The sequence below is a fragment of the Varanus komodoensis genome, unplaced genomic scaffold (assembly GCF_004798865.1).
Source record: "Varanus komodoensis strain SLA01 unplaced genomic scaffold, ASM479886v1 scaffold135, whole genome shotgun sequence".
Lineage (NCBI taxonomy): Eukaryota > Metazoa > Chordata > Lepidosauria > Squamata > Varanidae > Varanus > Varanus komodoensis.
Genome location: NW_025335391.1, coordinates 213,706 through 230,693, shown reverse-complemented (window position 1 = coordinate 230,693; position 16,988 = coordinate 213,706). Strand labels below are relative to the sequence as shown.

The 16,988-nt window shown below is 53.1% G+C and overlaps 1 protein-coding gene across 1 annotated transcript in view; it reads left to right on the top strand.

Annotated features, from left to right (window-relative positions):
- The first annotated feature begins 162 nt into the window (after nucleotides 1–162).
- Nucleotides 163–16,988, top strand: part of LOC123019734 (immunoglobulin superfamily DCC subclass member 3-like) — a 30,038-nt gene continuing 13,212 nt past the window's right edge. The window contains exons 1-6 of the mRNA XM_044422788.1: nucleotides 163–375; nucleotides 2,113–2,280; nucleotides 5,976–6,058; nucleotides 7,118–7,188; nucleotides 14,419–14,754; nucleotides 15,617–15,761. Of these exons, the coding sequence (XP_044278723.1) occupies nucleotides 163–375; nucleotides 2,113–2,280; nucleotides 5,976–6,058; nucleotides 7,118–7,188; nucleotides 14,419–14,754; nucleotides 15,617–15,761 (1,016 nt within the window). The remainder of the gene's footprint in view (nucleotides 376–2,112; nucleotides 2,281–5,975; nucleotides 6,059–7,117; nucleotides 7,189–14,418; nucleotides 14,755–15,616; nucleotides 15,762–16,988) is intronic.

Sequence of the window (16,988 nt, the reverse complement as noted above, 5' to 3'; positions counted from 1 at the left end):
AGAATCCCCGGCCGACGGCAGGGGTGGCGGGAAACGGCTCGTGCCGGCGTGCCGCTTGGGTCCCTTCTTCCGCGGCGACCGGGCAGACTCCTCCAGGGACGCGAGGCGGGGGACGCTGAGGGCCCGTCCTGGCCTGGCTCTCCGCGGGAGGCTGAGTCAGGAATGCTGGAGCGGTTGGGCCTGGGGAAGCGTCCCGGGGCTGCAGGGGACCCTGGCCCAGAGGCCGTCCTCCGCAGGCCTCGTCCCTCGCCAGCGTGGTCGGCAGCCGCTTGTGTCCCTCGTCCTCCCGCTCCCGGCATCTGCCTCTCGGAGAAGAGGGGGAGCACAGACAGCAGCCTTCTCTTCCTCCGCCCTCCGTCCCCCTGGTCTGGGCAGGTGAGCAAGCAGGCCGCCACGAGGAAGAGGAGGAAGGGCAGGCCGAGGGGCCCCTCTGAGCCACACTGGAGAGGCGGTGTGGCGTCGTGGTGAAGAGCCTGGGACTGGGACGCAGGCGATCCGGGTTCGAGTCCCCGCTCGGCCATGGAGCCCGCTGGGTGGCTTTGGGCCAGTCACAGCCTCTCGGCTCAACCTACCTCGCAGGGTTGTTGCTGTGGGGATAAGATGGAGGAGGAGGAGATGTCAGCTGCCTTGAGCCCTTTGTAGGAAAAAGGCAGGATCTAAATCGGAAAATAAAATAAAATAAATAAATCAGCTCCGGCTGGGACAGGGCCTTTGGCGGGAGCCCGGCCTTGCATTCCCGCAGCAGCACCCCTGCCCTGCCCCATCACTGGTCGCTGCTGCTCGGAAGCCAGCCCTGGCAGGCGAGGGTCCCTTCCTGCCTCGGCTGAGCCGGCCCCTCTGACCCCCTCCTCCTTCCAGCCCTGGGGAGCCCAGGCGAGACGCGAAGGCAGCGGCCCTCCTCGGGACCAGTGTCAAGGGAGGGCGTGCTCAGGGCCCCCCACAACCCAGTCCTCTCTACCGGCCTCTCGCTCGGGTTCAGGCAGTGGGGCCGGCGGGAAGCGGGAAGCGAAGGTGCAGCTGGTGGCCATGGTGGGGGGGGGCACTGGGTCTCTGCTGGCTCCCTGAGTAGCCACGGCCCTTAATCACATGTGCCCCCTAGGACAGGGCGCACGCATCCAGCTCCTCTGCAGAGCACTGAGCGCCACTCGGCAGCCTGCTCTTTGTTTTCAGCCGTAACTGGGGGGAGGAGGAGCGGACGAAGATGCAGGGCGCATCCGTCCGAATTGCAGCCCTCCTCTCCAGGGACCCAGCCCGGTGCGTGTTCGGCCACCCGCCATCCCAGGGTGACCCTGCCACTTCGGGCGTCTGCGGCAGGCCGGGAAGCATGCGGCTGCTTCTGCCTGAATATGCACAGGATTCCTCCCATGGAGATGCAAGAAACTCTGCCTTTTTAAACCTTTCCACCTCTCCCCAACCACAGGAAAAATGGGACTCCAAGTGTGTGGGGCAGGAGCAGGAGGTGTGGGAGGGCAGGCGCTGCGGGTTTGAGGGAGGGGGTCTTGGCAAGGCAAACCTGAGGGTTTCAACACTGATGGTTCCGGAGGGTTAGTTGCTTCCTCATTGCCCTTCAGTTTATTCTTGGGTCAAGGGGTGAATGCATTCCATCGATCCGCTTCCTGATCACCGTCGAGGCACCCAGTCGCTGTCTGCATTTCCCTTCTTTTTCTAAGCTGCTCCCAGTGCTGGGGACGGGGGTCATCTTTTTCTTCCATTCAGCCAAAGCTCTCCGGGCTGTTCACAGAAAACCTACATCACATGGCAAGATGCAGTGGAAATGCTTAAAAATTTCAACCAACCATATAGGATGTTTCTTTAGCAAGCCCTGTTGTCAGTCTGGCGCCCCGCATCTTGCGCAAGCGGAAGCGTCTCCCACCATCTTCTGAGCCATTTGGCGGGCATCGCCGCCTCGGGAACTGGCAGAGTAGGAAACCGAGCTTTTCCTCTCCAGACAGGGACAGTGGCTGGCCCCCCAGCCAAAGCTGGGCCACGCCACCCCACTGAGCCTCAAGGAGAGCCCCCAAGCGGCCCCCCTGCCCCTTCAGGCGAGTGGAGCGCCTTCCCGCCATCCGTAGATGCCCCTTGCAGCTTAGCTGCCCTTTGCTGCACCCACAGTGTGAAGGAGAGGCTCGGCTCGGCTCGGCTCTGCTGCAGAGCGCTGCCGGCGCTTTGGCTCGCACGGGGCTCTGCCGGCTGCTCGCACAGAGCCGGGCTGCTCCTGCCGTGTGCGAGCAGCGTCTGGTCTGCAATTCCCGTCAGCCCAACACCGCAGCCGGTGCTGAGGCGAGTTGGGGTCCTCCCAGACCTGGGCAGACCGCCAGTGACCCACGTCATGCCCCCTCCCGGCAGGCATGAGGTCGAGTTTATCGCGAGGCAAACCCAGGGCACTGACGTTTATCGCCAGCTAAAATCTGGGCCTTGCTTTCCCTCCCTCCCATTCCAGACTTTCCGCGTCTCAAAAGGTGTCCCGGGCTACCGATTTGCACCAAGCTTCTGCTTTCGGGGAATTCTGGGAGGGCTGCAGACCTTTCTGGAAGGGGGCACCCCATGCCCCCGTTTCTAGTGAGAAGCTTACAACAGACACCCTGTCAAAATCTGATTTTTGGGGTTTCGGGGGCTGTACCTGTAACCGAGGTTCAAACAGAGTCTCAAAATGCAGTTTTCCTGGAAGTTGGGGAAACGGCCGTGTCATTTCAGAAATCAACCTGCCTAAAGCTGTTCTGACTCACAGTAACCCACAGTGCTTAATTTTAAATTATGAATAAGAACAGGCAATTCTGGAGTATAAATTTGCATTAGATCCCCACCGCCCTTCTTGGAGTCTTGCCGCACCGTCCCAGAGGCAATAAAATGGCACTTTGCCCATTCTCAGGCCCTGTTCTGGCTCGACATTTTTCAGGACTGAGTCCTGACCTTGAGGAAGAACGCTGGGGGGCAGGCCTAATTTAAGTCCTTCCCCCCCACTCTGGGGGTCTGTGCTCCTCTCCATTTTAAACATAGCTCTTTTCATCTGGAACGATTTGGAGACGGGGCAAAGCTGCCAAATGCAAATTAAAATCTGCTGGGAGCTGCAGAGGTTTTGCTACAGTGAGGTCCTCACGCACGTAGGGTGTTGTGGAGTCACAAGTCCACACCCACACACTCACACTGCATTTCGAGGGCTTGCTTTGCCTGAGCAACTGTTTGGGGTGATGGGCGCCGTCTTCTCCCGCCGCATCTTTATTCATGAGCCCTAATCCTCCTGTGCGAGGTCTGAGGGAGGCGAAGGGCAACGCCAACCCCACTCACTCACCCAGGAAAGCTGATGCATACATCCCATAATTCAACTATATTTTTTGCAAGAGTTTGGCTTTGTTGCATGCACCTACGCCTGTGAATCTCGGATGAGTGAGGAAAGGGATGAGTGAGCTTTACTGAATCAAAGGGATCCCACTTTTATCCAACAGCCTTTTAAACTATTTGTCCTGCAACCTTTATAGGCGCTTGAATAGGGAGTGAAAAGAAGAAAATGGATCCCTTTTAAAGACAGCAAAGCCAGGCAATGATGCAGGCATGCGAGGCCCCGTCTAGATTTCAGCGAGGGGGGCATGGACCAAGATTCAAGCTGATCAGATGGATGGATAGATGATTCCCTTACAATTAAATTACCAAAACTGTATGCTCCAAGAGCATTTCTTACAGCTCCCTTAGGAAATACTTCCTAATTATAATACTGAGCCATCAAACAGCTTATTTTTTATTTTTCAGAGGGGTTTGTGAATGTTTTGTAGTGGTTAGAACTGCCTTCCTAGTCTGTTCCTTGACTCTATGGAACTGCAATGACCATCATGCACAGCTAGTATGACTACACTCGCTGGGGAATACTGGAAATCGTATTCTAACCCCACTGGGACCAGAGATCTAGGTTTTGCATTGCCTTTTGTTCAGCCACGAAACTCTGTACGTACCTTTGGGCCAGTCGGTGTCCCCTGGCCCTGGACTACCTCACAGGACTGTTGTGAAGCAAGTAGGAAGGAGAAACCAAGCTTCTTGGAGGAAGGGTGTCATTCTGCAAATGAAAACAACAGAAAGTGTTACTCTCACGGTTTGGCGCGGCTGGCTTAGCAGCCTGGTTTTCCAGTGATCCCGAAATATGGGTATTCCAGGGAATTCATGATCCTGAAAAACGGATGAAGGGAGAAAGAAGCATCGCCCCCAAATCACCCCCCCAGCAAAGTGCAGCGTTGGGGTGCAGGCAGAAAAATACGGCTCTTTTTTTTGGCCTTCTCTTGGCAATTGTCCCCTTTCCAGACTCCCCTCCCTCTTTCCCTCACCTCTGCCATAAAAAGGGGCCATGGCTCCTCGCCCCATTGTGAGCAAACAATAGGGCCAGCAGCGTGTGTGAAAGTGACACCATGAATGAGGCTGGGAGGGCGGCAGGGAAGGGGTAGGCCCGTCGCCCGGGGTAACCGCAGGGGCTCTAAGTGCAGCTAATAGGATAAGAGGGGTTGAAAGGGAGAGCCGAGCCGGGACGGGTCCCGTGTGGGGGTGGCGTGGCTGCCTCGCGGGCGACAGGAGCACTCGGGGGTCCCGCATTCCCGGCCTTTGTCCGCCCAGCCAGGCCCAGAGCTGTGCACGAGGGGGCGGAAGGTTCCGGCACAGAGAGCTGGGGGGCCATGGGCCTGCTGCAGAGTGTGGAAAGCGCCCATGCACCGGGTCCTTCAGGACCTGGGACAGCGCCCAGGGCGGGTGGCACGCTTGTCCTCACACTGCAGGGCCCCCTCCAGCGAGCACCCCGGCAGCGCGTGCCCTCTGGGGCGTGTGGAGGCTGAGGCCAGCGCTCCTTGGTGTTTGCATTTGCAGACCGTACGGCATCCGGCTTGAGCCGGCGTCACCGGCTCCTGGTTTGCTTCCAGGCCTGAATCCAGGCGCAAGTCCTTAGCTAGAAAGGCCCGTGCAACTTGCTTGTGGCCAGAGCATCAGGAAACCTACCACTCCCATGCCGGCCTGTCAGAAGTTGATGCTCTTCAGGGCTCAAGAGCGGCCAGGTGGCTTCAGGCGAGGGACGGGGCAGCTTTGGTGGTGGCACCCCAGCCGTGGAGCATGCTAAGGAAGTCAGATGGGAAGCCTAGGTTTTGGTAGGCCATAAAGACGGGCTTTTGGCAGGTTTGAAATGGTAGCACACCCCCTCTGGACTTTTAAAGAGGGGTTCTGATGTGATCGTTTTGCTCTCAGATGGCCTTTAAAGTTGTCCATTGTAAATGGACGGATATCAAGTTGTACCCTGCCAGTAAGACGTTTCACATCTCTTCACCTCAAATGCTTTTTTGGTGTAATTTCTGTGCTGTGAAAGGGATTCTTCTCTGAATTTCAGATTCTCTTTCTTTCAGAGCAAAAATTATAGTCCTCATGAAAATGTTGTGAAAATTTGAAAATATAACCTATGTTATTGCTTTCTTTTTGTTTTTGTTTTTTGGGGGGAGGGTTCCTTCTGTAACACAGAAGCGGTTACACTATCAATAATAACTTAATTTCTATACTGCTTCTTGCCAAAGCTCTCCATCAGGACTTGTAACAAGAAAATCTGTACCACACAAGCTTAATTTGTAACCGGCTCAGATAAAACAAATCAACAAACAATCCAGTGATAGGCAAACATTTAAGACCACTTTGTATCCCAAATAGCTTTTAGGGCCTTTACATGCCAGTTCCTTAGATCAGCTAAAGACTCACAACTAACCAAACTTTTCTGGCATAATCCATTACAGTTTTCGGATGGGCGTACTGCATGTTCTAGGAAGTTAGCAGTAGTGCTATCCAAAAACTGCTTTATTTAAGGCATCTTGCACAGGATGCAAGCTGACTGAGCACCATGCTTGGGTAGTCAAGTTTCTAGTCCTCATGGAAATGGCAGAAAAACCTTGCAAGTGAGTGCAATATCTGCAAGCATTGGGAGATAATTTCCCCAGACAATAAACTTTGTTTCTCCTTGGCTTTAGGATGAGGTTCACAATGACGAGGACGAAAATTTCACTGTCAAGACCATCAGGAAGGGCACTGGGGCCATCCTCTTGTTGGCCTGGTGAGATTTCCTCGAGATGCCGGTCAGATTTGCAAGCCAGGAGCTCTCTCCTCCAATATGAAGTCCCAGCGAAAGGGCCGTGTGGCGAGAGTCACCGGACACATCAATGCTTCCCCAGGGGGGTGGAGGTTGGGGAGGGGTGCGGGCAGAGCGAGCGAGCGGCCGGCCTCTCATCTTTATGCTGAGCTCTAATTGAGCCGCCTTCTCTCCAGCTGCCTTTCACACCCAGGCTCCCCCCACCTCCCTGCACCCCAGCCCAATTGTATCAGTGTCTCTGGCAGTCGAAGAGGGCAAACAATGAGCATCAGAAGCCATCCCATGGTCCCCGTCCGACAGAACCTGCATGCGAGGCCAGCGGCCAGCGATCCCAGGGCCAAGCGGAACTGAGGGGGGCGCGAAATTGGCAGGGAGCGTATAAACAGAAGGGGGGGGGCAGTCTTACAGCATAGTGCAAAAAGTTTAGGCCAAAGAAGAGCATATATATTTATCGGGGGCGGGGGGTGTCCTTGTGGAATCCGAAGAGCCCCCGTTTTGCCCCTGTGGAATTATCTGCGCACCGTCCCGCTTCTTAAACATCCAGCGGGAACTTTTTGGTGTGCAAGAGGGGCACTTGTCTGTGTTTTCGCTTTTGTTTTAAACACTGGGTGGATTTTGAATGCTTTTGTCCACCGGCCTGTTAAATCCGGAGGAATGTCACTGTGGAACTTCTGGCTGGTCCTAGGGCTTGTGCTGCAAGGTTGGGGTAAGTGATGTTTTCAAACAGACAAACGAGGCTTCTAATTTCTTCTTCCTGTACTGGGAGCAGTTGGTGTGTCTTCCTCTCTGTCTAGCATCTGTCCATCTGTGTGCGCCTTTCTGTCGATGTTTCTGATCGCTGTTTTGCCTTCATGGGAGGCGGGGGGTGCGATGAGACCTCTGCGAGATTTGGGAAGGGGCAGAGAGAAATCACGGACAGAGGGTGGAAGCTCTATCCACGGCAGAGATTTACGAGGATCCCCAGTTCTTCCAATTCCGCTTCCTTGCTCCGAACGTCCGATCTCAAAGCACTTTTGGGCTCAGTTCTTCCTCTGCACTGGGCAATGTCGAATCGCGAAAACTTGCACTCTCCGTCTGCGTGCTGCTGAAGTCAGGTGTGGGGTTGAAATGTCGGTTCCTGTGGCAGGCGGTTTGTGAAGTTGTAGCTAGGTGTGTTCCTTTTTGACTGGGGGAGATGGGCTATTTAATTGGAGTGGGATGGAGATGGGAGAGGGTTTAGAGTGAAAGGTGTAATACATTCCTCTTTTCTTCTCTTAATTTTTATTTTCAATTGGCAAACCAACTCAAAGCTAAGGGGGCTGCATGAGCTAAACCCACATACATGTTTTAGAAAGATACCATCCTAAGCATCCTTTTATAGGAATTGATTCCAAAGGACAAAATGAAATGACGACAAGTTGACAACCCAGTAAATGCAGGGATGTGTTTCTCGCTTCAAATAAAATTGTGAAATATAAGTAGTGGGGAGTCTTTGTGGAGGGGGTAGGGTTACCTTTGCTGCTGCCCCTCAGGTTGCCGATAAGCATCCAAGGATGACTTTCAGGTGATCCACAATCCTCGAAGAGAACAATTCCATGTCGAGTTTGGGGCTATAGGACTGTGAAAGCAGCAATGCATTGTGTTGTATTGTTTGCAGCCTGAATGTGGATGTTACGTGTGTGCAGCAGGCACACTTCTCTCACTGCGCCGAAAATGTTGCACTCCTGGTTCGGGTTGTGTGCGTTCTTTTCACCACAGTGGCTTAACTGTTCCAACAACGGGGGTATGAAGTTCTCATCTGCTGACTTGCTTAAACTCCAGGGTATTGCAGTCTAATGCATAAGCATCACGTTTCTGAGTCTGAACTGGATTCGGTATTTATATACTGGGAGAAACATGAGGTTGAAAGCAGATCTCTCAGGACTCCTGCGTTTATTATTCATAGATGAGAGGGCATCGAGAGGCAAAATTCCCTTTTATTTGCCTGATGGAGGAGAAAGTTTACAGATCTTGAACCTAGTATGTTTGCTTGTGTACCATGGTGCTTTTGTGCTTGTTTCTCTTAAGACAATCAAGACCACTCCGTTTGTGCTTCTCTCCAGGAAACAATCCAGGAAAAATGGATTTTTTTTTCTATTCTAAACCCTCGTGTGTTGGTTGTTTGCCCCCGTAACTCTTCCAGCCATCTTGAAATCGCAATGGATTTGAACGAGGATAGATCATTCATTTGGCATGGCTATAGTTTTCTTCCAAAAGGCTGTTTTCTTCTGCGTCCTATTGGCATTTAGGAATGAATTGCCCTTCAGATGAATTGGAACATAACTCGGCCTGCTACTGTGGATTGAGAGTGGCAAAATGTTATGAGAACTGTGCTTATAAATGGAAGCTGCCATACTTAAAAACACATACAATTAAACCATTAAACACAACAACTCAAATTGCCATGCCGGAATTCTGAAACTCCCTGTGTTTATGTGAAGCCTGAAGTCTGTTACCTGTGACTTTGTCCTACTAAAATTAAACCCTTTAATGCATAAAAGGATTAAATCCTTGCTTTCCAAAACAGAGGAAAATGTTGGGTGGAAAGCACAAGACAATTATCCGAAATAAGGCATTGTCATTATTTTTTCTGTGAGAGAAACACGACAACCTTTTGGAGTTGGCAAAAGAACCAGGACAGCCCTCTGAGTGGGATGGTGTGAACTGGTGTCCTGCAACAGCAGGGGGTGGACTGGATGGCCTTCAGGGCCCCTTCCAACTCTGCTATTCTATGATTCTATGATTTGATTCCTAGCCCAAGCCCTTGAGTAGCCAGATGCGGTAGTAAGATGAAAGTGTGGTTGACTTTATTTACTGCATCTCAGGTTGCAAAAAGCTATTGGAAGTTGGCACCCCCTGAAGTTTAGTGAAGTTAAATGAGTTGTCATGTTCCTTTGCCACAGCTAAACAGACTCGAGCAAGTTTGGTGTCTTAATATCCTTACAAGCTTGTTGCAGTTGGATCTTATGAATCTGATTTTAGAGGCTGATTTCTGCAACTGGAAAGAAGTGGCAAGACTTCAACAAAAATCTGGTTGGAAGCTAGAGATATCTTTCCTATAGAAGGTGTAGTCGGGTGTGGAAGTTCGGTACCTTCTTTTGCAGGAAGGTTTTTCAGGGCCTGTGTGCTGGAATCAAGAAGAGACGAAGATGCGTCTTAAAGATCTCGTGTGTGTTGGGCCGCCTGCCTGTTTCCCCCCCCTGTGAATGCTTATGGCAAAGAGAAATGATGAAAAGATGCAGCTTTGGAGGTAGAAGGAATTGAGTCAATTTGGCATGGGAGGGAAATGTCTAAGTTCTGTCAGATCAGAGAGGCAGAGATTGATTTCAAGGTCCTTGTGGGTTCAAATTCCAAAGCAAGCCTCTACCCAATCTTTTTTTAAAACCAAAAATACATCAGCTGCACCAGAATTTGATGCCAAACGAACACGTGGCTGATAGAACTATTCCAGGCTGGTGGTGGGTTTATAAATGGCTTCTTTTTAAGTTTTGGCAAATTACTGTTCTGAAAATCTAAAGAGTGTGTAAAGGGATATTGTGTATATGTGTATGAATTCTCCCTTTAAGAAGAAACTCTGTGTATGTTTAGAAGACTGGCTAGGAGATGCTGGGAACCATGCAGGTTTTTCCTTCCAAACATGCATGCAGTTGTGCCCTTAAGTAAACCAGTGAAATAAGTAAGAGGGTTTTGGCCCCTCTTAAAACCACCTGTTTCCAGCCCCCAAGCATGGCCCACGGCATGCAAGATGGAGTCCCCTGAGCGGCCTTGCGGGACCTTTCTCCCAGACTTTCTGAGTGGGGCCTCTGGGCGATTTTATGGGCCAGCACCATCAAGAAGAGAGTTCTTGTAGGACTCCGAAGGCTCTCTGCTTGAAGTTTTCTGTGGAATTGGTGTGGTACTTGGGAAGATGGATCAGTGAGACCTTCAGGTGGATTGGTTCATGTTTGGGTCCCTTGTTTCAGAGAAAGTTTTGGGGTATGCCCGAGGCCTGGATTGTTTTGCTTCTGTTTACGGCTGCTGGAAATACAATGGAATAAGGGGAGAATGCAAACTTTCTTTAGCCCAGGTTCTTTTCTGAACTTTTGATGCAAAGCTGTAGTTTGCTGTCCGCCATTTTGCTTTTGGGGGCAACCCCCATTTGTGTAAAAGGTAGTGGCTCTCTCACTGCACAAGCATCTTGTGCCTTTAGACACTAACAGAAGGGGAATTAAGAGAGGCTGGAGACTAAAAGAAGGATTGCTGCTTGCAGTATGTCCTTGCACCCCACTTTTGCCTCTGGTTAAATGGGAATAGTAGGCTTTTGAAGGAACACAAGAAGCCTACAGAACCTGTTTATCAGAGGAAAAAATGGAATGCACACACACACATACACCACGGGCCGCACCCGTTCCCCCAACAGTGCCTTCATCTCGTTCGTGTGTGCGTGCGTGTGTGTGTGTGTACACTTTCCAGCCCTGGTGTGGCAATATTGCTTCGATGAGGCTAGGAGGCTATTTACGCTGCCTCGGTCCCCATCTCTCATGGAGGCAGGAACGGAGGAATAGCGTAGCTTTTCCCTTTGATTCGCTAACGGGGTCCATGCTTAGTTCTCAGGGGGATCCAATTTATGCCCAGTCCGCATGTTCCTCAGGAGGACGAAGGCTTGTCACGGGCCAGACCCTCTTTGCAAACGGCCGGCCCCGATTCCAAGTCCAAAGACAAAGGGCAGCCGTGGAATGGGGGGACGGAGTCTGGGGGTTATCGTAACCTCTCTGGCCCAGCCCGGGGGCAGCGAGTGCGATGGGGCAGGCAGGAACCCATGATAGATGGGGAAAGCCATGGGAAACTCACCCCGAGAGCGTCACGTGGGCCGGGCAGATGGGCCATGGTGGAGGCCGTGGGCATTGTGCTGGGGACGGGACAATGCCGGCCGCCCAGCCCCTTCTGACCCGGGCATTGTTCGTCCGCCCGGCCCCCCCGCAAAGCCCCTCCGCAGCCCACGGCGGGCCCCGCTCGCCCGCCTGCAGTTGCTAGGGCCGGCCTCAATGGCGGCATCCATCAAGATGTCAGAGGCCGGCGGGGGAAGCCCCGTCCCGCACCCCCCCACCTCCTCACGGCGGAGGCCATTGTCACGCCCGAGTTTAACTCTGTGGCGGCGGCCCGTGGCTTCTCGGGGGGATTAAGGCATCTCCTCCCGCCCCCAAAGGGGCTTCCATCTGTTGGTCTTCTCTGGGGCAGAAGAGGCTGTACAGGGCCCCGCACGGCCGGGGAGCGAGGGAGGGACAGGACCGAGCCCGCCTGGGCCGGCTTGGGAAGCCCGGCTCCCCTCCCGCTGCTTCTCCTTAGCCCTGCTAAGCCGTTCTGGGCAGCGAAGGACATGCCAGGCTTACGGTGCCTTGCTGTGGTCCAGCCACGGCTGCTGCCATGGAGGGTGGCCTTTTATTCATGGATTTATTGAGTGTCTGTCCCATCCCGAAGCCAGAATGGCTCTCAGGGTGGGTTACAAAGTAGGGTCCAGGGGCTCGGGGGTCTAGGGGCTCAGGACGTCCGAGTTCTGGTTCCCCCTTGCCACTAGGTGCTCCTGGGCCAGTCACTGCCTCCCAGCCTAGCCTACCTCACAGGGTTGTTGGTGCAAGGCTAACATGGCGAGAAGAGGGGGACTGTGTTAGCCAGAGCAAACAAGGCGGGGTGTCAACACACCAGCAGTAAATAAGCAATACCAAAGTTAACCTCCCGGGGTGAGAATGGAGCAGAGGCAGCCAGCTGACGAGGGCCAGCAGTGCGATGCCTCGGGGATCTTTTAAAAACGGTCATAACAAAACGATTTGCAGACCACTAGCCACAGTTGTGTGAGGTAACCATACCTGCCTAAAAGTAGGGCTGGCCTGCAGTGAGGTGGGTGAGGCCCCACTGGGGGGGGTGTGTGTTCAAGGACAGGCTGGACGTGCACATGGCCGGCACGTCGTGAGCGGAGCCGGCTGGAGCCGGGGGTCAGACTAGATGGCCCGGGAGGCCCCTTCTGACTCGCCCTGTTTCTATGTTTCTACAATGGCGTAGAATGGACTCCCCAAAAGAACTCCCCAAACCTATATGCAAGAAGGGGGTCCTGTCAGGCTTGGGGGGGGGGTCAAAACCCCTCCAAAAGCCCAGTGGCCTTCCAGTGCTGGTAGACGGAAGGAAAAGGATTGGGGAGGGGAGGAAAAACCGAATGGACAGGGCTGCCAGGACCGAACACCGAACCGCGCTGCGCAACGCGGCAACATTTTCTTGCAGGCCTCACTTGTCTGTTTTGCTTCCCTCAATAGCTGGTGTTGCCCCCCCACCGCCTGGCATACGGAATACACAGGTAGACTGCCTCTGGGCATGGAGGCACCATGGTAAATTATCACGCCTAGTACCATTGGACAGACTGCCTCCTGCTCTTCCTCGCCCCCCCCCCACCATTCATAAATGACCTTCTCTTCAAAGGCTTATGGTTTATCAGTGCCTTGAGTTTTTCCCAGCCTGGTGCCTGGACAGTTCTGCTGCCACTGGGCAATGCATCTGTAATAATCGTTTGCTGTAGGTGGGTTTTTTCCCCATGCATATTTGTTCCTTATTGCAGTGTCTCTTACATTATATTTCCCGTTGATCTTGCAAGAGGCCTTACAAGGGCTTCTGCCCCAAAAGACAGCTTAGAAAAATGCTAACAAAATAAACAGGAAATAATACATTTAAGGACACTGTGTATTTTGGACAGCGGTTGTTATGCGTGCAATCCTGACAGGACTCATCTTGCCTCTTGGCTCCTCTGAAAGTGGAAGTGCACAAGCCCACAAGTTGTGTAATCGTGTGCTTACTGCAGGATTTATTTTTGTCTAAACCCGCGTAGAATTGTGCCCTAGGAAACACAGAAGTGGCTGACATCCCTGCCTGCAGCCAAGGGGTTTGGAAGAATCACAAACCCTGCTCGCTTGAAGGCGACGGTGCTGCTTCTCTGGGGAAGGAAAAGGGAGGTCGATTGCGCGCCGGCAGGTGGATTTGGGGAGGGATGAAAGGCAGCTGGAGAGCGAGTGATGCTTCTGGGTCGGGGGACGCGGGAGCACACCTGCTTTCCGGAGTCGAAATGTGCCTCTTTCTGCCGCGGTGCAGCACCCGTCACCTGGATGCGCGCGGCTGAGCTCCCGCGTGTTGGAGCCCAGTGGCAGTGTGGGGAAGGGGGGAGCCACTGGTGGGCCGCCAGTCCCCCAAGTTGGCACCTCTCGGAGCGGCCTCTTCCAGGGGAGAGGTCAGAGGGCATGTGTGTGGGGAGGGGGGAGGCCGCGGGGGCAGTTTTTGGGCGGTCTGGGAGTAAAGTAGCTCTTGGCAGGGGATGGGGACCCAGCGGGGTGCAGAGCAGTAGCCTCTCTGAAGCTTTTCCAAGTCCCCCACTCAGAAGCCAAGGGGCATTAATTGGCCTTGTTTTCCGTGGCCCTAAACCAATTCTGGCTTGCCTCGTCTCCACTCTGGAGCCTCTTTGGCAGCCACACTTGGCTCTGGGCACAAAAGGAGGGTGGGTACGTGGGTGGGCGGGAAGGGGGCTTGTCCCAGGAATGGCAGGCTGTAGCCGAGACAGGGAGGGCCACCGCCGCCTCCCTGCATGTTGTTCTGGGAAGCTTCCTATTTGTGGGGCTTTTCAAAAAACAGCATTGCTAGTGCTCAGCGCCTCTGTCCTGGTCTTCCTCTCCTTAAATCAGGCGGATTTAATCTAGCCCCCGCAGGAACAGGGGGAGATCAGGGCCTTATCTGGGGACAGGAGAACCCGGCAACCTCCAGGGGCACAGGGCCTGTTGCTCAAGAGGAGAGGGTGCATAGAAGCCCCCTAAGGGGTCTTCCTTGCAAAACGAAGAAAAGGCAAGATATGCATAAATGAAAAATACATAACCACAGGCCGTTAGTTTGTGGCGAGGGCAAAATACACCACCTTGGACAAGATGCCCATGTAGGGACTGGCTCAGCCTATCACAGCAGGGCCTCTACTGGATTTTATAAATTTCCCTGATCCCGGTGACTCTTTTCGACGGTTTCTTTCCTTTTCCAATCCACGCTGCCTCTCCAGCCTGGCTCCCAGGTCTGAAAAACTGCTTGTGATCTCATGCCCAAGGTCCATTTGGGATTCTTCATCTCTCCCTCCCCGTTTCCATTCTAACCTTACAACAGCCCCATGGAGGAGGCCAAGTGGGGAATCGCTGGCTAGCCCAGAGGCGCCCACCGTGCTTCCGGGCCACACGGGACCGGAAGCGTCCCAGGTCCTTGACGCCCAGCCCCTCTGGCCTTCCCAAAGCCTCCTTCCGCTTCTTCCTTCACAGGCCTGGCCCGCCCATCAGAGCTGGCGTTCGTCCTGGAGCCCAGCGACGTGATCGCCGTCCGTGACCGCCCGCTGCTTCTGCACTGCCAGGTGGAGGGCGAGGCGCCGCTCACCATCACCTGGTACCGGAACGGAGCCCCCCTCTCCAACGACAGCCACGCGGCCGTCTTGGCCAACGGCTCCCTGCGCCTGGACAGCGTCCACCGGAGGCCGCGAGGGGGAGGCTCCGCCGACGCAGCTGCCAACGCCAGCGACTCGAGCGCCGGGGAGTACAGCTGCGCTGCCCAGAACCGCTATGGCCTCCTGGTCAGCCGCAGGGCCCGAGTGCAGATAGCCAGTGAGTTTCGCCCTGAGTACGCAGCGCGTTTCTAGAAGGGCACTTGGACAGTAAAGGCGGCTGTGGTGTCCCGGCCACCACAGCCTTCTAAGCCCCTGTCTGTGGCTTCCTTTATGGATTTGGTCCAGTCATCCGTCCATGGATGGCTTGGAATCCTTAGAACGATCTAAAATATGATAAGCAGAAATGAGGAGCAGAATCAAAAGCACAGAATGGGGAGAATAGAAAATGTCCTAACTCAAATCATCCCCTTTTGGAAGGCTTCTGCTGCCTGCTTCAAAGGCATCAGAATTGGGGCTGATGGTAAATTTGGGGGAGTGACTGTGGTGCTGCTGCAGAGAAGGCCCTGCTTGAGTTCCCATCTTCCAAATTGTTTTCAATTGTAGGGCAAAAGGCGGGCATCTCTGGCAATAATAAAAATTTGGGGGCAGGTTCATGTGGAGAACCTAATACCCTAATCCTAAGAGTTTAGAGCTTTATCAGTAAGAACCAGTCTTGAACCGAGTCCAGAAACAAGCCAAGAACCAGGGCAAATGCTGTAAATCCACATAGCAGGGGGCATTCTGGCAACTTGGTTTGCTAAGATAATTTCTGGACCTTCTTTAATGGGTGTCCCCTGTAGAGTCGTACAGGGTATATCCGCTTCCAGGCTTCACAGAACTGTCTACTAGCACCAAGGCTGAACAGGACTGTGCAATGAAGAGTTCTGTGAAAGCGGAAAGCGGACATGCTTCTTCCCTAGCAGAAGCTTAGCAGACTGCCTTCTTCCTCCCTCCTGCTCACACTTGCGGCGTGTGCACAGAGGCACAGGTACCAATGCTAATAGTGAGAACGCTCTCTGAGGGTCCAAATCTATTTGCAGCGTTGTCCAAATTCCACATGCACCCAGAGTCTATGGCGGTCGAAGAAGGAGGTGTCGCCCGTTTCCAGTGCTTCATCCAGGGAGTCCCTGAAGCCTCCATAACGTGGGAGCGGAACCGCACGGCCCTGCAGACCGACGACTACCGGTGAGTGTGGGGGGCACACCGAGGTGGGAGGAGGTGGCATGTTTGCTTACATGGATGTAAAGTTTCAGCCGTGCTCTTCAGCCAGAAATGCTCCCAGGGGGATCAGAAATAAAAGGCAGCCCGGAAGACAGGACACAAAAGGAAATAAGTTGGGAAAGAGGGAAAAGCCAAGCTTAGGAATGAGTTTCTTCATTGCAGAGTTGAGCAAGCCGTGGAATTGCTTTCCCCCCAAAATATTGCATTTTAAAAAATATTTCATTTGTATTTATACATGGGACTAATTGAGACAAGTGTGGGGACATAGATGTGTTTAAAAGGAGACTAGGACTGATTCATGGAGAAGCAGAGAATTTTATCTGTTATAGATGTGAGATTATGTATAATAGCCGATATTTATTTCGAACCTTCCTGGTGAGGCATCCTCTTTATTTGAATACTACATTTGAATACTGCCTGACAGCCCATTGGGCTCCCTGGGCAGTTTACAAGTTTTAACACATATACCAGTATAGGAATCCTAACTAGGCAAACACGAACAATGAAACCAGTATAAAAACCTGCAGCGATTAACGCAAAATTAATACAAAACATAGCAGTGGATAGAATAAAAAAAGAGCTTTTCAACTGAAATGTCTGGGGGAAAATTGTTTTCATCTTTTGCACCTCATGCAACACAGTTAATACGAACATGTCCAAAAAAACCAGAGAGAAGCAAAACTAATGAGCCGCGGTTCCAGACGTCATCACCTGGCTCTGGTACCCCATTCTAAGCATGCCCACGGCGCCTAAGTGGGGAGTTCCACGAATGCTGGGCTACTGGGGTGATGCTCGGGCGCCTTCGATGCATGCAGACACGGAGAGCTCTGTGCGCCCGCGGTTGCACACGGACCAGAGGTTCACTACCGCTGGCCTGACCCTACCCTGGGGCACTCCCATAACCCGAAAACACGGGAAAATACCTTTGAAAAAGGGTGCCTTGAGTCGATTTTTCTGCACAGCTCATCATCTCTGCCCACATTAATCACACTCCAACCATCAAAACCATGCCAGGACACCTAGTTTTCCTAACCCTAACCCTAACCCTAACCCTCCCCTGGTGCACACCCCTAACCCAAATATAGGGCTCAAGTTCCACTGAAAGTAAGGCGATTTTGAAAAAGCCTTCCTTGAGTAGCTTTTTCCGCACTGCTCATCATCTCTGCCCATCCTAAACACATTCCAACCATC